This window comes from Gavia stellata, chromosome 6, assembly GCF_030936135.1.
Source record: "Gavia stellata isolate bGavSte3 chromosome 6, bGavSte3.hap2, whole genome shotgun sequence".
Taxonomy (NCBI): domain Eukaryota; kingdom Metazoa; phylum Chordata; class Aves; order Gaviiformes; family Gaviidae; genus Gavia; species Gavia stellata.
Window position 1 is genome coordinate 24,152,124 of NC_082599.1, and position 21,211 is coordinate 24,173,334.

The 21,211-nt window shown below is 35.5% G+C and overlaps 1 protein-coding gene across 1 annotated transcript in view; it reads right to left on the reverse strand.

The window, feature by feature from the left end:
* LOC104258431 (ATP-dependent translocase ABCB1-like) overlaps nt 1-8,479 on the reverse strand; it is a 45,457-nt gene extending 36,978 nt beyond the window's left edge. The window contains exons 1-5 of the mRNA XM_059818340.1: nt 8,326-8,479; nt 7,785-7,902; nt 6,956-7,010; nt 5,485-5,632; nt 4,088-4,136 (exon numbers count right to left, since the gene is read on the reverse strand). Of these exons, the coding sequence (XP_059674323.1) occupies nt 4,088-4,136; nt 5,485-5,632; nt 6,956-7,010; nt 7,785-7,882 (350 nt within the window). The 5' untranslated portion in view covers nt 7,883-7,902; nt 8,326-8,479. The remainder of the gene's footprint in view (nt 1-4,087; nt 4,137-5,484; nt 5,633-6,955; nt 7,011-7,784; nt 7,903-8,325) is intronic.
* Nucleotides 8,480-21,211: the final 12,732 nt, after the last annotated feature.

A 21,211-nucleotide genomic window follows, 5' to 3' on the forward strand; every position in this document is an offset into this window, starting at 1 on the left:
CTAGTCTGTATTTAGCTTGATGCTTACTACTTCTGTTTCAGACCTGAATTAGAGTTTATATGTTTATATTAGAGTTTACACTTCTCTGTAAAACTTGCCAAGTTTTCTATGAGTAGTATTTAATATCAGTTTTCAGATATGCAGTAAACGAAACGAAGATATTGTTAGACAGGAATTACTTTTTCTTTTTGTCAATATAGTATATATTTTCTCATAAGATTATTTTAGAGCTATATTTTACATACAATACCCTTTTCACTTAAATGTGTCATTTCCAAAAACTCCGTAACATTTTTGTTTCAATGCATATAAACAGACCTAATCATATATATCCATACTCACACACACATTTACATCATACAACATGCCCATCTATATAAATATATATATGCATGGATGCTGTAAATATTTCCTGATTTGAGAATACAGTATTACTATAAATACATCTATTGCAAGCCAATGCCATTAGATCAAAAATTCTTTTGCTCTCTGTTTTATTCATAACTGATATCTTACTTTTAAATTAATTCAGCTCTGTTCTATGAGCAGGGTGTCAAATCAAAACCAAGGCCACTATAATTCAAACTGGAACTGAATTTGAGCCACAGTTTTAAACTGTTCAAACAGAATCAAATCAGATTTCGTTTTATTCAGAATTGACATCAGAATTAGTTACAGGTGAACTTAAACCAGAACTAAACCAGAAAAATGTAGCTGAACTGATTCCCTGTTTGTAAAACACGACCAAAACCAATGGCTTAATATTCATGGTGTATATTACATGTAATTGTAAGACTACTGTATCTATATAAAAGTAAATAATTAGAAAAAAGCTTTAAAACTTTTAGGACTTTCACTCACATGTAGTAAGTTATGCGTACTGATTCATTAGAACTGTAGCATGGAACTTGGCAGGAGCAAATTGCAGGAATCTGTGTGCAAATGCTCTGCTCAGAAAAAGAGAGAATGGCTTTATAGGCAAAACTTTTCAAATTTTAATCCAGTCTTTTTTGTGGCTGAGATACCATACAGTTTAGTCAGGAACTTTGGAACGATAATCATTATGAAATGAACTTTATCTAAACTGTTTAATAAAAACAGGTTAATGCCTAACTGAATGCTGGTTAGTTGAATATTGACTTTGATCATCTTCAGTTCCATTAAAACTCTACACAGAAACTACCAAACTAAACCCAAGAACACTGCCTCAAAACTCAGCAGTAATTACTTAAGATAATTATTTTATGATGTTACATCACTTCAAAGAATTGTTTTATGCTTGGACTTTGTTTCATGACAAATTGTATCAAAAGGGATTGATCTCTTTCCCAGATACCTTGCTGATGAAATATATTCTGTAAATTCTCTGCTGAAACTTAACAGAGAGTAAATGCTCACTGCATTGTAAAATAATGGTTCTTTTTCTCTTGAGAAATAGTTGGGTTTTAGGCAAACTGTTGTTTGAGTAACAAATATAACCAAGTCCACCTGTATATTTCAGTACTTGAACACACCTGTGTGAGAACTTTGTCCTTGTAAACAGTTTTTATTCTTATTTGACCTGCTGGCAGGTGTTCTTAGAGAAACAGGGGGTGGGTACAAACAGCTGCTTCTTCAAACCAGTGAACACACTAACTCAAGGCTTAGAGAACTTAGAAACTTCAGAAAAGAAAACCTATTCCTGTGCTGCTAATAAGTAATACATTCTTCATTCAACAATTTGTTTCTAAAGAGAAACTCGGGCTGCTTTTTATTCATACTTTTACTTCCAGAGTTAATGTCTAAAAGACAAGGTTGCATGCATGATGTTAATAAAAGATCTCCCTCAAATAGACCATCTCTTAGGGTCATGAGAACAGACAGTTCTCAACATTTAGATGTTGATGTAGATCTATATTCGCATTTACACTTTCTTTGTGGAAGCTTGGCTGTTTTCCTGCACTCTCTGCTCTTTAAGAAGTAGTGCCTCCTAGACAATAGGCTACTGAGGACAATGGGAGGATTCCTATTGTTTTTAGTTGAGATTATGTGGTATGAGTTCAGAGATTAAAAGAACCCCAAAACTATTAATCAAAAATAGTTCTGATTGGTTGTTGGTCTAAAAGACTTATAACTGACACATTGATTTACACATTACTCTTATGCTATAAGGGTCTGTAATACCTTGAGTAATTCTAGTACATCCTGCTCTTAAAATACAGGTTAGATATGCATGAGTAGAAAAAAAAGAAAATATGCTGATTTTAAAGCTGTGTAACTTCATCCATGCACAAATTATTTTGTTCCGCAATTTTGCCTTCATATTTGCTTTCAAATCACTGGGCACAAGTATAATCCACTGAAGGTGTGTATGCATTACTTGCATTCATGTCAGAGACTAACTGACAGAAATGTTTCAGGAGCAGGACACTGTGTGTCCATACTCTCTTATAAAACATAATTGCCAATGCCCTGCCAGTTCATTCTCATTACATATGAGTTCTTAATTTCTAAGTAACAGCCTTTTCCTAACTAGCTCTTGCTCATTTATTTTAGGGTAAAGAACCTTTTTTTGGCATAAACAGATTTTTTTAATTAGAAACTTAACTACTTAATCTAAATGATCTATAAGTTTACAGTCTACTGTTACCAGAAATGATAATGCACTTCAATATAAAACAGTAAGAGTTACTAGAGCAAATGCCTTATCTCCTCCTTCTTTTCAGAAAAGGCCTTGAAGACCACATCAGCATTCCTGAGATCACAGATGTTTTTCAAATACCTAATGAGGAACATACATCAACCCGAAGAAAAGAAGCTGAAGTGGTACAAGAAAATGCACATGAACTTCAGACATCCTGCATAAACCAAATCCATGGACAGCAGTTAATAAAGCCCCTTAACAAAACACATCTGTTGGCAGCTGGTGTTTCTGCTTATTTGCCTTTTTCTTTACGAAGCTTTGTAGCAGAAGCACCTACTGACTATTGTCTTCTGCTATTGCCAGCTCTAGAATGCTAGATTTAAGATTGCATATAATCTAACTCTGTATTTTCTGTATTCCAGGTAATTCAGTTGAACTTCATGCTTTGGCAGCAAAGTAGCTACTATCTGGCAATTTTAATTCTGCTTTTTATCAGTGAATCATCATAGCTCAAGGAATCTATGGATGATAATCAACATAATTTTTTAGCATAACAAGTAGTTTATAAATTCAGACAAAGAGAAGGAAGAAGGAAGGAAATGCAGATGGCATTGGGACACAGAGCACACCTGAAAAGGGGGTGGGATGGGTGAGAGCAAGAGATTACAGGGAAGTTGTTGGGAATGGCTGGGGATGTTCAAGAATTCTCCCAGTGCCTCCAATGATCTCAGGAGCAAATCTTTAGTTACAAACATTATTCAATCAACCATTGCTTTTACGTTGTTTAAAGTATGCAAAACATCTGTGGGAGAAGAACGGCTTGACTAGAAACGTGTGCCTATGTATTGGGTCTGGCTGAGATGGGATTAATTTTCCCCATAGCAGCCCTCATAGTGCTGTGCTTTGTATTGGTAGCTAGAAAGGTGTTGATAACACACCAGTGTTTTGGCTACTGCTGAGCAGTGCTCGCACAACATCAAGGCTTTATCTCCAACATTCCCTCCTCACCAGTAGGCTGGGGGTGGACAAGATCTTGTGGGGGGACATAGCCAGGACAGCTGACCCAAACTGACCAAAGGGACATTCCATACCATGTGACATCTGCTCAGCAATAAAAGCTAAAAGAAAGGAGGCGGGGGGGGGCATTTGTTATTACGATGTTTGTCTTCTGGAGAAACCACTACACGGACTAAAGCCCTACTTCCCAGGAAGTGACTGGACATCACCTGCTGATGGGAAGTAGAGAATAAATCTTTTCTTTTCCTCTCCGTGCATGGCCTTTGCTTTTGCTTTATTAAACTGCCTTTATCTTGACCCATGAGGTTTTTTCCATCTTATTCTCTCCCCCCCATCCTGCTGAGGAGGAGAGTGATAGAGTGGCTTTGTGGGCACCTGGCGTCCAGCCAAGGTCAACCCACCACAGCCTACATCAAAAAAGAAGAGGAAATATCAATTCCTAATTACCTTGTCATTTCTTCTTCCAGCTTGCCAAAAATATCTGAAGAGGAATTCACTGCAGAAATAGGAAGAAAAGAGTAAATACTTTTAATAGAGCAAGTTTTAACAAATTTGTTTTCCTGCATGCTGTTCAGCAAATTTTGTGTTGCTGCATCTCCTTTTGAATCAAGTTGATTTTAATGAAAGGAGGACTGTCATGATTTCAGGCTTCTACCTATTAAAAACCAACAATTATACTAATATAAGTTTCATCATAACTTCACTGACTACAAAACTAGATCAATGTAACTTGAGATTAAAAGATTCATTAAATGCTCAGTTTGGTTTTTTCTTTCTGAAAACACAGGGCATTTGTATAATGCCAAAACACATTAAAAATACAGGCTTGGACATTGAAATCAACATCAAATCAGTAACTGTAGATAGCTTAATCCATTATGAAAACATTGGCTATAATGTTGGTCTTGGCCCTAAAATTTTACTCCGCCACATGAGAACTTAGTGACAAATGTTTTGCAAAGACTACAGCTGCAGCATTTTGCATTTGCACCATTAAAAACTGATCAATTTACTGTACTTGGGAAGGAGTAAAACATAAATTACTTGTTCTGATAAAGGCAGTATGCCCATGTTTCTGTCTTATAGCAGCATAATAAAAGCAAAAATGGATGCAGGACAGAAGATAGTCACATCCATTATTTTTTCTGTATCACCATAGACATTTATTTAATAATAAAATTTTATTAAAAATTTTATTAAAAATTAGTATTTCAGGCAACAAACATGTTCACAAGTTTAATATCTAATGTGTAAGCCCAGAGGACAATGTAATCTGCTCTAACTGTGAGTTGATACCAAAGTGACAGTATCACTCCTCCCTCTTGTATCCAGCAGTACATGCCTGCCATCCTTTGTGTTTGATTTCATACTGCTGATTTAGTAAATGAGGCTATTCAACAAATTGATCCAAGAAAAAATAAGTACTTTTATTTTTGGTGGCAAATTTTCTGTTTTGATCTACTTACTGATCTGATTCACCTTGTGAACTATGATTGTCAGACTTGATGCAAGGGAATTGACAGGAACTCATGCTGAGGAGATGGAAAACCAGAGTCTTTCTATTTATGATAGCCACAGTTAAACATGATTTGTTGAATGTGCATTGTAGTAGACAATTTGGAAAAATTGAAAATAAAATCCACTAATGCAGAAACTAAGAATTAGGAGCAAAAATAATTCCATAGTGTATCTCTATTACAGCAAACAAAAGAGTTACTAATTTGCATCATAGTACAGTAGCAAGTTGGGGTTTCTGACATCAATATCTCATGTCAAGATGCTTGACCCTCCCTGGTTGTTTTCCAAATATCAGCCATTATTCTCTTTAGCAGATATATTCTTACCTGGAAAATTTGTGTCTCCAGAAGCAACAAAGCTATCAGTCATATCACCAAAAATTATCATTGCAATAGGTAGACTGCTTCCATGGGCTATTGCCAGGAGAGTGCCTAGTATCATTAGTAATTTATCCAACCAATTGGAGTATCGAAACTGTGAGTGAGAAGAGAAATTCATTCTAACTGTAGTATTAGAATGCTAACACAATGTTATGTCTACAAAGGCAACAAAGTCAAGAAAAAGCTATCAATTGTACACTTAGTGTCACAAAACTACAGATTTATGTGATTAGAAATTGAGTTTACAAAACAATTTAAATATACAGGAATAAATCATTCTAATATAAGCACTTTTATACTATAAATACTCAAAACCAGAGAAGTGTACTATTTTAATATATCAGTATCTGCATCTGGGTAAGAAAGACCATATGAAAACAAGGCATAAGAAATTTGCCCTTTTTAAGTTTGCTATTTAAAGTTCAAATTATAAGAAATTTTAATGGCATTGTGATAATTAAGGCAATAATTACTTTTACTGTAAATTCATTATTATGCAGTCAGAAAGCCTGTTCCTAATGTACCGTAGACATTATCAAAACTTACTGACAGCCTAAACACCTCTTGCCATTGAACTTAATAAAGCTTGAGCTCATCTGTTGAAAAATCATTGGCTTTATTCTGTACTATAAAATACTAAGTTTACTGTTGTAAATTATAGTGGTATGATGTAATTATACAAGTGCAAGCTGTTATAGCAAAGCAGAAAAATTGGGTATTGGCCAGCATCATGGGCTACAGTTCTATTTCTGTTATTTGCCATATCATTGACGCACATTATGCACACTAAACCTACATAATACAAACCATTTCAGTATTACTAAAAGAGGACCTAGGTTTTACTTTGATTAAATGTTAAAAGATTGCCTTATTTTAAAATATACAGTAAATTAAAAATTGCTGGAATTTAAAGTACTTTTTAGTATACAATTTTTAATTGTAAGTTCCATCAGTGCCATGGAGTTGCCCTTTACTGCTGACCCAGGTGACTGAATAATGATTAATGAGGCTAATTAGTGTGATTAGTACCTGACTCAGGTAATTTAGAGGACAAGACCACACGTAAACTTGGGTATATGGATGCCCTTTTCATGGTGTCAGAAGAAATGACCGGACATGGAAATCCCTACCTTTCACAAACTAAAATCTAGTATGGGTGTGTTTAGCATGATAACTTATTAAGGGAAGACTCCTAAGAATCCATATCAGTAATAAGACAGCTTCTTTAATAAAACCACATCCACAAAAAGAACTGCTTGATTGCTATACTATACCCAATATTCTGTAGTATCAAAGTATTTGGTAGAGACAAGACCATATATAAAATACTCTTTACATAATTTTAACCATTTTTTGTGTACACTTTGAAATGTGCGTGCATATATATGTACACATATAAAGAAAGAATAAATCTTACCAGTGTAAGCGGGCTGACTACCTTAGCCTTTTCCACTTTCTTCTTCTTTTGCTTGCTTAAAAGGTATGATAGTTTTAGTGTGTTTAAAAAGCGACAACATTTCACAGAAATACTAAAGCAATGTATTAATGAAGTTCAATTAAAATATAATTATTAAGTAATTTTACAGGAAACAATTGTGTGTAAATCAAACATGATTTATTGAGCATTCTTGGGATGTTTGTATTTCAACCTCCAGGTATGTAAATAGCATCAGCTCCTGACTACTATAAATTTAAGTCAAGCTCTTTCCAGTTTACCCTTCTCAAGGGTGCAACACCACCAACAAGTGCTGGTGGTTCCACTACCTGATCAGGGAAGTTGTGAACTGAAGTAGTATATAGGTTTCAAAATGGGAAAGAGGAAGATAACTTATAAAATAAAATTTTTGCCCATGGGGTGATGGGAAATAAATAAAACTTTCACGATACGTAAAATATTGATTCCCTGCCATACTAAAAATTTTAACAGAATTTTTAGCTGATGACATAATTGTATCCAAGATGTCCATTCCGACATCATTTACATCATATTTTAGAATTGTTTTTCAATAAACTGTAGTCAATACTGTGGACACTTAGTCCTTAAAAGAAAAAGATAAAAGGTCATTCTGCACCAAATGAATGTGTCAATCAATGCTACTTTCAAGTTGATACAAAGCTTTCTGTTATTAGGCTTTCCTGATCAGTAAACTAAAATTAAAAATTAAATTAAATAAAATATAAAATAAGATAATGTAATCTCATGAGCTTCAATACAGACCATGTTTAAAATGCTGAAGAATACTTACTGTTTGTCTTCAGATCCATGACCCTGGCTGGATGCAGTGATCTCATGACTATTTCCATCTGCAGTATGCTTCTGCTTCTTTTCATCTTCAGAATGCATTTTAAATTTAAGATAGCTCCCTGTAAAATAATATTTGACTGAGAAATATACAACCATTAAGCCAAGGACAGTAATCTCAATGACCATTTGTTTGAAAGAAAAAATATTGATACTTTTTAAAATCAATAAAGTAACTAATGTCATATATTGCAAGTGAGTCCTCGTAATGGGCAAGTACAAACACGTTGACACAAGTCCAGATGTTTGGAGTTTGCTTACAAACATCTGCATTTTGTATTTGTAGCTTTCCGATTACTGTGGGCCCTTCATTTAATTTCATTTGAATGATATAAGCATTATATTTTCTGCAATTCAGCACACATATAAATGAGAAAATAGATGTTTATTTAAAAGAATGCAGTTATTTGGAAATTTCCCAATTTTAGTTATCAGTGAATTTTATAAAATATCTCTGATTTAAAAAAAAAAAATAATTGACTTACCGTGAAGGTTGTTCTTGGTTTCGTCTAGTTCTCTGAAAGATTATTCAAAAATCAGCAGAATTAATATGGTTAAGGACATGCAGCAAGATTGAACTTCGCTCTTCTTACGTAAAATGCAGATGATGAACAGCTTTCTCTTGTTTTTTTCTCCTGTTGCCTCGCCTACTTTGGAAAGTAAAGTGTATGCACTTTGGACTCTGCCTCCTTTTTCCTACAGGGAATATTTAGCAAACAAAGTCCTTAAATAAACACTTATTTCATTGTCACCCATGAAAACAAGCCTGAATAGTCTATCCTTCTACCAGGAAAAGCTCCCCTTATGTACTGTTGGCTTAATTTTGTCCCTTAAAACTCCCAGGAATTCCTCTTTACCTTATTAGAGATGGTGTTGGATGCTCGAAGTAACCATTACACTTAAGGATGAATCCATTCTTGAATACACAGTGAGAATGAAACCAAATAACACAAAAGGAGTGCTTTACTCTTTTGCTTCTTTTCCCTTCTTCTAAGTCTAATCCAGAAAAACATGATCCATCTAGCCTGAAAAAAACCAGGATTTTACTACCGTGCATATCATTTCTCATTTGAGTAACTGCAGAACAGCAAGATGAGTTTCAGACTCAGTTTAGAAATGGTTTGGAAATAGCTATGGTCAGCAGAAATCTGCTCAATTAGTATCCTTCTGGTTTTTGAATGTATGTTGAGATTCTAAACTGTTTGAAATTGACCATTTATTTTATTGTGAAATGTATTGTTTTTAACAGTATCCGTATGCATTACTTCAATGAAAATACCAACAAATATTAAAACATTTAAAAGAAATTCATTGCACTTCTTAACTGTTATTTCAATGTATATAGTAAACACAGTATGTTCAACACCTTGACAGAAGTAAAATTTATGAGAAGTTAAATACAAATCCCTGTCCTAGAAGACAAGTAGATTTATATGAATTTCTCTGTAGGTCTCCTATCACTTTACTCAAACAAAATTTACTTAATCTGATAATTAACCAGAGGAGATAAATTTTGTTCCTTTTAATCATGCTTACCTGTAATCCCAAAATTTTGATAAAACTGAGTACTTTTACAATGTTTTGGAATACAAAGAGTCTTATCAGAGTGAGGATTACTTTAAAAAGGTTAGTTTACCATTGTCAGTCAAACAAAATACAAAGGATTAGTAAATATAAGTATTATCTGTTTCCGAAAAGTCATCCCGAGATACTTGTATAGGCTTCTATCCACAGCAATTAATGGGAATATTTCTGGGTTTTAACTTGTGTGCCTAAGTGCTTTGCAGGACTTGATCTTAACGGACTGGTCCAATTTCAGGTAAAGTCTGTTTGTCAATTTATTTCAGTGGGAACTGAATAAAGTTAAATGAGAGACTCTAGAGAAAAGTCAATTAATTCAAACAAATGAAACAGTATATTCAGGTCTTTCGCAACTGTTTCCCCTTAACGGGAAAATGGACAAAACTACAAGATCTGTCACAATGTTCTGTTATCTCATTGCAATGTTACAATGCTATTGCAGTACAATCACGATAAGAAAGTGAAAGAAATGTCAGAATAGCAATTTGTACCAGCGTTTCTATTGCCTGCATAAAGTAGCGCAAAGAAAATGAAAGACTGTTTTACAGATGGTCTTATCGTACTAGGAGCTGAACCAACTAAACTGATATTAAAAAAGGGGGGAAATTGGGACAGGACAGTATTTTACATCTACTTAGTAAGCTATAAAATTCTGTTATTTCTCTATAGCTTCTGTACTTTGACTGTTCAGTGAGATAGGTTCACAGTCACACAGAATTTGAGGCCAGAAAAAGATCACTAAATCTTTCTTCTAATATCTTGTATCTCATGGTTTGCTATAAACCATTCAGATATTTCCATGTTAAAACTGATAATTTGAGTTAGACTACATAATTGCAGTCTGAAGAGATTAGATTTGTGTCATAAACCAACAACAGAAGAATCTGAGGCACCACCACTGCACATTACCTGCACTTGAGTATGTAAAAAACATGTATGTGAACGTAGTAGCTGATTCACAACCCAAGATGTACAAAAAGTCTCAGAAACAATGTAGGTGCCAGTCAATCTAATCTGAGGAGAAATACTTTCTCATCCAAAGTCTGGCAACTAGTTTTGCCCTAAGTGTATAAGCAGAATTCATAAACCCGGGGTTTAGAAAAACACTTTCTGTCTTCCTTCAGATCAGTTATTTGGTTAAATCAATAGCTTATGCCCAGCTTTAGAAGCATAACTAGTTGAAACTTCACCACAAAATGAGAGCCCCATTTTTCAAATGCCTTTTTCTGCCATTCCAGAAGCTGAGTTATGATCAGTTTGTTCATAAAATATTAAGACATTTTCACATATACGAGAGGGTTGGATAAGTAAATTTAGTAAATAAATGCATGGAAACAGTCTGGAATAATTAATAGTGAGTTACAGTATGGAATGATCTGTGTTACCTAACTTAACTGCAGTCCAAAAATTATGTTAGAATCATGCAAAATACAACGTAAACACTTTTGTGAAGATCAGAGCTATACTGACAAGACTGGTGAATGGTCTGTAAGAACAATGACTTAGAGAAGGATTTAAGGTTTGTCATACTTTATTGTTACAGTACAATATCTCATTGCAGTAGAGCGCTCGAGAGAGGATTCAAACCATGCATTTATAACAAGTAGGAGAAGGGAATTAATTGTGCCTTAGCCTACAGCATTACAATCTCTCCAGAATATTTCAAGGCACCTAATGGTCATCTTTCAAGAACACAAGAAGTTCTGATGCTCAAAATTCTAAAAAAGATGTGTGAATATAATCCAGGAGCCGTAAAACTATGTCAGGTAAAGGAAAATTGGCTACTACCTTAATAAAGAGAGGGTTGAGTAAACCTTATGAATATTCATAAGTATTTTCACATAGACAAGCTCTCTGACAACAAAGGTCCTCACAGAAGTAATAATATCCAAGAGGTATTGTTCTGTCTTGAACTAAGCAATTTCCATGAAGGGTAATGGAACGTAGAAGCAGCTAGACAATAGGTGCAATTAACTTGTGAGCAATTGCAATTTTTTAAGTGAAACTAGATGTTTTCCTCATGTATAGGCTTTAATTTAGAGGTCAACCCTCCAGATCCTATGAGTCACTTTCCAGAATTTTCAACTAGCTAAAATCTCTTAAGACATTTACCACAGAACTCAATAGAGTCAGCTCTTTGGGCTGCAGTTGTCACTATCTTCAAAGAGTCCTACTGATCCACTGTGGGATAGCGCTGAGATGGATGTGTAGCAGAGTTTTGGACAATCCAGGTGCATGAACATTATCGGTGATTTTTCACTTGCTTTTACAACAAGGGTTTTGAATTGTCCAACAGTTCCCACATCAGCAGGATCCCTATTTCTTCTGATCATAGGATAACAAACTGGTTTGGGAATGAATTTTGAACAGTTTATAAGCCTTAAATAGCTCAAAGGTCATATACTGGTTATCTTTGTTTAAATCCATCTTCTGTGGGAAATTTCATGACTAGTAAGTAGAAGGAGAAAAAGATAGGTTTTCTTTCGTCTTGGACTTTTGAGTGAACAGGACACTCCATTCTCAAAATGTTCAGAACATCTTTACTTTGCATTAAGTCATTGTCCATTTGATAAAGTGTCTATATGAGATTTCATGCTTCAGGGTTTCAGCATACGGAATTAAAAAGAAATCTCCCTTGATGACATCAAGATTGGTTAAAGCTGGGGGGTAAGCTATTGATTTAACCAACCTATGTTGAGAGAATCTCATCCCACAAATCACGCATTGGTTCCATGTATTTTTTTAATCTGATGCAGGCCAGCAAAGGGGATGACAAATTGACACATGATATCAGAATAAACTACGGACACAGAAACTTTAATCTAACTTTGACATCAGAGTCAAAACATTGTGAAATGATTGCATGATACCTTCAATTTTTTTTTTTTTACAATATCAATAAAAACTAACCATTATTTTTAAGCTTATCAATAAAAATAGCAAACAAGACAAGAAACTGAAGCAAATACTTCAGAGCCTTTATATATTATAACCAGAGAAAACCACACTAACTATTTTTGTCTTTTATTTCCTTTAAAGACGGAAAGTTGGATTTTCCAATAAGCTCCAGGTAGGCAAAATGGTAGACATGGTCCCAGGAATCCTGTAATGGACTCCTCAATGACATTCAGCCCTAGCATATGTTAGAACAACTGCGAACAAGCTCTAATTTATGATACTTGGGAACTCCTGTTCCATTTTAGCAGCCTCTTTCCTGTTAATCAGTACTGGAAAAGAATACTACTTTGTACAGGAATTTTTCCAACTTGGCCACCATTCAATCAAGGAGAATTGTCCTATATAAAGAAAATTATCATACAGTCAGAAAATGAAAATTTTGGGTTTTTTGAAGTATGCTGCATGCTCAGTCACAAGATACCACCTATAGGAATTGCTAGACATCTTATTCGTCCTGGACTAAGCATGAGGCCAAATTAAGTTATTCTAAGCATCAAACTTCTATTTGTGTTTAGAAAGTCTACTCTGAAAAGAATGTTTTAATGGTACTACAAAGCTCCACTTTTATTGTCTGGTGATTTGATTTGGAGTTAATTGTTTGTTCTAGTAGTAAGGGGGACTGCCACAAACTAAAGTAATGTCACTAGCTTCCTACTAGTAATGTGTCAGTTTTCAGCTTTACAAACCCTGTCTTGTTTCTGAAAGCTTCAAATTTTTTTGGCTTATACTTAACCAACAACAGAAAATCCAGACAAATCTACAGCTCACTTTGAGAGATATTTCCTATATATGGAAAACAACTTTCTTGGTGTTTATTTATCACTGAAGTTATTAAATATGCCTCAATGATGCATTAATGTGTGAGGAGGTAATATTTTTCATAATTATTGCTTGCAGTATAGTTGCATTTAAAATGGGATTCTTACTACACTTATAACAGAAAAATGTATTTAATTGGAGTGGCATTTACATTTGTCTTAGATTTAGTAAGATTTCTTAAACTATTTAACGCAGGATTAAAAAGTTCCGTCTTTCTAGAGCATAAGTAGATGTTTTCACCCTCAGCATATCTAGAAAAACAGATGCCTTTTGAATCTGGAAAAACAAGATATATTCATTCAAAGAAATATAGTATAGAACATTAGGGATTTAGATGTGGTCAAGACTTTATTTCACAGTTTATTGTATTTAATATGCTATATGAAAAGTGATGGAAAAACAATAATAAAAGTGACTTTTTGTGCAGGTGGAAAACATTTTTCCCTACTGAAGTTGAATAAAGCATATATTATTATAGACACATCCAATTTTTTTTCCTGATAATTTTTCTAACCAATGATATGTCTGGTAACATTGTAACAATACAAGTAATCAAGGAACTTGAATGAACTTTTATCCTTCCCTCACTGAATCACTTTGAACACTTTTTGCCATGCACAAAGAGCCTTTGTAAGATGAATATACACAACTTAACTAATCAGTAACTGCTGAATACTTTTACCACAGACAAAAGATAACTTGAATTAATGAAATACTAAACTGAGTGTTAGTATGCTCAGTGTCCTAAGTAAGAAAAAGTCTTTGCTGGCCAGGAAGTTCTTGGTGAGGTGGGGTAGGGCTGGTTTCTACTGCCCCTGGAATAGATCCTGTGTGACTGAATTGCTGTCTTCCAAATCCCTGCTTTTCCCTTAGGATTTTATTCCTTTTCATGATTGCGTTTTTCCTCTTGAATCCTTGAACTGCTGCCTAGCTCCATCTCAAAGAGTCTTACCTCTGTCTGCAATTTTACGTCTCTCAACTTGCAGAAGTCCACTCTCTCTATCAACTTTTTTGGAGTTCTTGCTCAGAATTTAGCAATTTCCTCACAAGTCAGAGAGGGTTACACAGCTGTGCCTTGGACCACAGACAGCTGAACTCCTGAGGAGGAGGGAACTCAAGTAATTATATATTAAATATATAACAGTATTAATATGATATCCTATATGGAAATCAAAGCTATTCATATTGATTTATTTCCTTCTATAATACTATTTTAAATTGTATTTTATAAATACTTGCATTCTATTCCATACAATTTGTGAAATGTCTAGATTACCCAGGAAATTATGAGAATAAAAACCTGTTGTTCAGCTTCTGCCTACTAATACTGAATTCCAAAGTTTTCTTTATTTCTCTATTCTACAGTTACAGTTCACCATGTCCCTTACAAATCACAAAAATGAGGAGTCAAAGAGACCTCAGAATGGCATCCCAACCCATCCTCCTTCCTCCAGATCAGATCAGCTATTCCATCTGTCGTTCTTCACAGATCTTTGAGTTCTGTCACTCCATTGGTAGTTTCCAAAACCAAAGATGTTCTAAGAACTCTACACCAGTAAAATATGAGTAGAAACAGTGGCAAATGTTACCAAAACCCTCTGTTGTGCATCAACTTTGATCTAGATGATGATAAAAGCTCAGACTTTTGTCTCTCCCTTGATCTGGGTATCTAATACTAGCCTAATGGTGTTTAAGAGCAGGTCCCCAGTTTCCGATTGCTAGGTTTACCTTATAGTTTTTCCAGTGAACCATTTACTAACCTGAAGACAGATCCTGAAAGCTATTCTGTACAGATGGATTTCTGCACACTCAGAGAGCCCTTTTGCTTCAATAGCAGCCACCCAGGACACAACTGTCAACTATACATAATGACTTTGTTAACATTTCTCTATCCAGAATAAAACAGGGATATATATGGGAAACTTAGTCCTCAACTATCCTCAAAATTCATGTTAGTGTCAGAGCAAAATAGGCTTCTATAATCCAATTGTGCAGTTACAACCGAAACAGTGGTAAAAACAGAACTCACAGTGCTGGCTACTCCCGCTTGGTCACGTTGCTCCTAAAACTTGGGAGATGGTAACAAAAGCAACTGACCTGACTGCAGAGAAAGCAAGAGTAATTGCTTAAACCTTGAGGCCACTGAATTCAGAAACTTGTAAAATGGGGCTTACAGGCCTTGAGGATTAGCTCTCCTTAACTCGTAAAGATTGCACAGCCCTTAAAAACACAGTCTCAGAGTGGAGTATGATTATCAGCTACGCTGCAGAAAGAACCTCCTGTAAGAAATTTAGTAGGTAGATGTCTCGGAACAGTTACATGAGCACTGAAAGGAGACTTGGCTAGCAGGTTATTCCACATAGAATAATGCTATGAGAATGTAAAATCATATGAATCCTGGAAAAAATTTTGGGATTGGCATGCAGGGAAGTATCTATTTGAGCTAATAGAACCACAGTGCCTTTAAAGTAGCAGTAGTATAAGGGTTAAGTCAGCAAGAGTAATTCTGGGACTTGTGAATCAAGCAGAAATACAACGGGAGGAGTTGAAAAGTCAGCTTCAACAGATGGGCAAGGTAATGAAGGTAAGAAGGAATGCAAGGAAATCTCAATCCTGTGGATCTGACAGAAGGTCTGCACATACTGTAATTTTCAGAAATATGGTCATAAAGGACCCAGAGTCTCCATTTAAAAATAAAGATTAAAAGGAACAGAAAAATAAAAGCAGTCCCCAGTGCGGGTTTAGTTTATTGTGTGAAAAGAGGTGATAACAGTAACTGCAAAAGAGACTTGGAGAACGTGATAAAAACTTCCTTTACGGAACACCAATGGGACTGCAAGAAAGCAACATGGTAGAATTGAGAAAAAGAGGCAAAGAATGAGAAAATGGGATAGAATCCATAAATTCCCTACTGGCTTCTTTTGTCAAGCTAACAAAAAAGATGAGGAGAAGGAACGAAAACTACAGAATATAACAGATCCCTCTCAGTGAAGGCCTCAGGTATCATCTCTCCCTCTCAATAACAAAGACCAGGGACACTCTGCTGTCTACCTGCCCCGGTCTAGTGGTAAAATTACAATATAACCAATGCAAATGGCCAATAACAATATTAGTGCTGGGTGGTCCAGGAAAGAACATTAACTACCACTAGTGCTATGATGTTAATTGATACTGTAGTGTCAATAAAAAATCTTCAATGAATATTTGTACCAGCTGGAACTCAAGAAAGTGGAAAAATTATAAAGCTTGTCTTATATGCATAAAAAGGATGTTCAAGCACCTGTAGTAAGATCTCTGGCTGCAGTTAAATAGCTGCCAAGTTCAGGAGTACCTTCTGAGTGTAGGAATGGGAGGATCCCTCTTATAAACAGCAGGGAATTACTGGCACAGCCTTTCTGAAACAAAACTGACTAGCTGCAGATTTTGCTACGGATGTTTGTGGAATTGGGGCTGACCAGTGGGAGGTGAGGGTGGAGTGATTCCTGCAAGTCATTGATGCTTTGTTATTAAGAATCCGGAGGAAGTAAAAACAGTGGATATTTGGGTAACAGAATTTCCTCAGGTTTTGTGTGTCTGTAAGTTAAAATGTGGAAAAATAGAAGTTGTGTATTAATTGAAGGTCCAGATCCTCCTTCCCAAAAAACAGTATCAACACTGGCAATAAGCAGAGGAAGGACTCCAACCCACCATCAACAAGTTTAATGGAAAGCAAGGTCCTAGTACAGAGACCTATAATTTTAACATCCCATTTTGACCAGGGTTAAAAGCAAAGAAAAAACCTAAAAGTGGATATTTAACACTTAAATAAGGTAGCCACCTCTCAGGTTGTTTGTGGTGGAAAGATGCTTGAAATTCTTGTAGCACTAAGCAGAATATCTCACTGATTTTTTTGTTATTGACTTAGCCAATGCTTTCTTTGCAATTCCACTAACAGAGCAAAGCTAGTAAAAACAAGCATTTACCTATGAGGGAAAGCAATATTATTTTATCTATGTACCTCAAGACTTTCAGATCAAATATATAAAATGTGGATGAAATTACCATCAAAATGTGTTATGTCATATCATACATGGATGATGTATTGGTACATGGAAAAACTGAATTGAAAGTCCAGGGATATACCCAAGAAGTAATCATGACAAGACTCGGTAGGTACAATCTGAAGTGAAATATTCAGAAATATTTTTAGGTCAGGAAGGGAGGGTGATGCTGGGAGGAACAAAGGGTAGAACTGACTATGAGAGTCCATGCCCCCACAGTAATAACTGTATTAGATTCACTTTTGGAATTGCTTACATTTTTGTGAGAATATCCTTACATTTGCAGAAATCAGTAAATCACTAATCAAGTTAGTGAAGAAATCTCACAAACAAGAACGGAAAGCACAGAAAGATGCAAAACTGCACTAGTTCAAACCCTGGCCATCAGATACCTAGATTCTTGCAAGCTCTTTCGTGTTCAGCTATCTGCTACCTATCTAGACCTTGGGACTGTGCTATTTCAAGAACACATAAATAAGATGCAGGTTACAGCCTTTGCTTTGGGAGTCTTAAGATCGGTGGGAAAGAACTCTATTCCATATTAAAAACCAGGTTTAGCATTGGCATAGGCAACGAGCTTTGGGAATACACCACTAGCGGCTGTTTTGCAGTAATATATATCACATGTACTCCACTAAAGCACATAAACAGTGGAAAAGTACAAACCGGATACATATCAAACCCTAGGTTAGCTGCATGGACATTGGCTTTTATAAACTAAGAGCTTTCTGTAGAAGACGACAAGATTTTATCACCAGCCCTACATGGCTTTTAACCACTGTAACAGAACGTAAGTGCCCTTTACCTGTTTTATGTGTCTCTCACCGGATAAAAGCTCCGTTGCTGACTTCGTACCACAGGATATTCAGTGGGGTTCACAGACGGGTCCAGTTTTTATCAAAAGGATGGAAAATCCTCTATTAGATATGCTGCAGCCCCTGTGACAAATAAAAAGAGCTGCCTGACTTCACTCTGCACAAGCAGCAGAGCTACAAGCTCTGCTAACAATGTTAAAAGAGGAACCTGAAGGAAATTATCTGGCTTTGTACATAGTTTCAGACCGGATATATCAAGCTTTAACTATTTGGCTACCAACATGGAATAAAGATCACCCGCAAACACAGAATGGAAGTCTGGTAGCCTATCAATCATGGAAAGGAAATCCTGAACATAGTTCAAAAAAAAGCAGAGAGGAAAAAAAATCCAGGTTATGTAAAAGCATACCAAAAGGAAAAATACAGAAGCAGCAGTATTTGAATAGTCAAGCAGATGCCCTTGCCAAGGTTGTGGTGGTCCCAGTAGACTTAACATTTGAAGAAACATCCATTTTGAAAACCAACCAAAGAAAATAATACAAAGCAAGGTATCAAAGACCTAGCCACTTTACATCAAAATGAGGAAATTGAGGGGCATTTACTATAGAAACTAGTAGACAGGTGAAGCATAGAGAGTATAATATGGGCAGATAACAAACACTTGTAGATGGAGAGCTCTATATACCCTTCAAGCAGATTTGTTTCAATAGGTGCATGAACAAGATCATGTAGGGGTTACTTGAATGCAAAAGGGAGTATTAGAAGATAGCTAGTTGGCCAAACGTGAAGACAGGTGGGTATATAACTGCTTAACTTGTGCTGTTGTGAATACCCCCACTAAGAGAAAAATAACATTAAAACATTAGAGAATTCATGAACCACAGGCTAGGATACAAATAGACTACACTAGACCACATGTAAATCCCACTTGGTAGGTGGGACAAGTATTGTTTGCTAATACTAGATCCACTGACAAAATGGGTTGAGGTAGTTCCAGTAAAGAAAGCTACAGCCAAGTCTACCACAGTGCAGGCATTTAACGTTGTATTTTCCAGATGGGATTTAAACCAATAAATTGATTTGGAGCAAGGAACATATTTTCCAGGGCAAACCATCAAGGAATTATGAAGAGGCCTGGTAAGAAAAGAAAGGTTCCACATTGCTGGGAACTCACAGTTCAAGGTAAACTTAATGACCTGAAGGGACTATAAAAATAGCACTAGGCAAAATGGTGAAAAATTACAGAAAAGTTTGGGATATCGCACCATCTTGACATTTTAATGACCTGTGAGCCACAACAGCTTCTCAAAGTTCACGTGATGTAGAGCTATGCTTGGGAGAAAAAAGACTACCTAATGTTTTAACTGCAGAATGGATACAGACCCTATCTAAACACTGGAAGGAGATTAATGTTGTTATAGCAACTCACTGGGAGGGAATGCTCAAAGGATGGATAAACAAACAAGAACAAACCAGTACTCTGCAGAGTGGCAAGAAGGATGGAAAGTAATGTTCCATATTTTCCACGCAAGTACACAGTCTAACTGTAAACGGGATGGACTAGCTCCAATTATTAATAAAGAAGGATCTTGCGCATATCAAGTAAAACTCCAGAATGGAAAAATGCCTAAGTAGTTCCAGTTTCAATTTTAATTATGGTAAGGTACAAAAAGCAAGAATGTTATGTTATAGATGTTGCTATTAAAATTTTACAGTAAAGCATATGGGTAGTCTTACCAGAATCATCACCAGTGGAAAGGCTATTAAAAGAAGCAGCATAAATTAATTGTTAGGCTTTGTCTGAGTGAAGTTTGTATGTTTTATTTTTATTAATAATTGTATATTAATAATTACATTAGGTTCAAAATGGTGAATATTTGTTTGTGTTACAAGGGAGTAGCAAGGTCCCTACTTTTTGTTGATAACAGACCTTACCTTCTAGTGGCAATAGAAAGCTCTGTTGTACCAAAGATCATGAAAACATTGGATATGCGTCTCCACTACTTTAAAATTATGGGAGACAAACGTGAAGGCTAAACAATAGCATCTATGTTCCATGATGCCAAAAATAATCTTATGATTCTAACAAATGTCTCTGATTTTAAGGGAATGTATTATGGGGGCTTGAAGCAGCATACAAATTTAACTTGGATATTTTATTTCTACTTACTTGGCTAAAAATCAAAATAACCTACAACAATTGTGATGGAAAGTGAACACCCACACCAACTGAAATATGAGTGGAAAACACTACAGATGGTTAAACCAAGCGTGAAAGCCAAAAGCAAAGTAGAAACTGAAACAAAAAAAAAAAAGGTCAAACATGTTTAGTTCACAGAGTTTTGTTGTTGCTGTTGTTTGACTTTTTAAAGCAAAGATTCCAGTTGAGAGACAATTCACAATTTTGGGAATACAAGATACCGCTCAGTGGCAGCAAATTAATAGAGTGCATATTACTGTGAACAAAGTACCTACTTTGACTTTTTCAAGGCAGAACAGATATACTCCTTTTATTAAAGAGACATTTGTAGCATTGACCCAGAAACGGGTTCCGTATGATTGAGTACAACATACCAAGAGGCTTTAGGGATACTATTTTAGAGGAAGCAGAAGTTGCAACTGGAATTTCGGACACCATTGATGTAGAAAACTTTGACTAGTAAGTTATCAAAATTAGGGCATGCTATATGCAACATTCAAAACCCATGAAGTAAATATATATATATAAATACACCTTTGAATGTTATTTACCTAAGATTTAACAATGTCATATGGGAATCAAAATGTGGATAGAAGCAGATTTGCAATGTTCACCCATATCACCAGAATTATAATACCCAGAACACCACCAACCTGGGGCTAATTTGGAATCTTTATAATAAAAACATTAAGGAATCACAGCAAATAGAGCAAGTAGCTAAAAAAAATAATGAATAGGCACCAAGCAGTGAAGGGACATATTACTTTAGAGAATCAACAGCCACTAAGATCAGGAATGGATGCAGAAGCCCTGATTCTACCATGACCTTTTTAGAGGACAGTCAAGTACTGGTACAAGAATCGTGTGTTATTTTAACCATTAATCATTACCTATACATTAACTAGTTGTCTTTTTGTTACAGCTTGCAGTATGTCTTGTAGAGCGTGACAGAAGATCC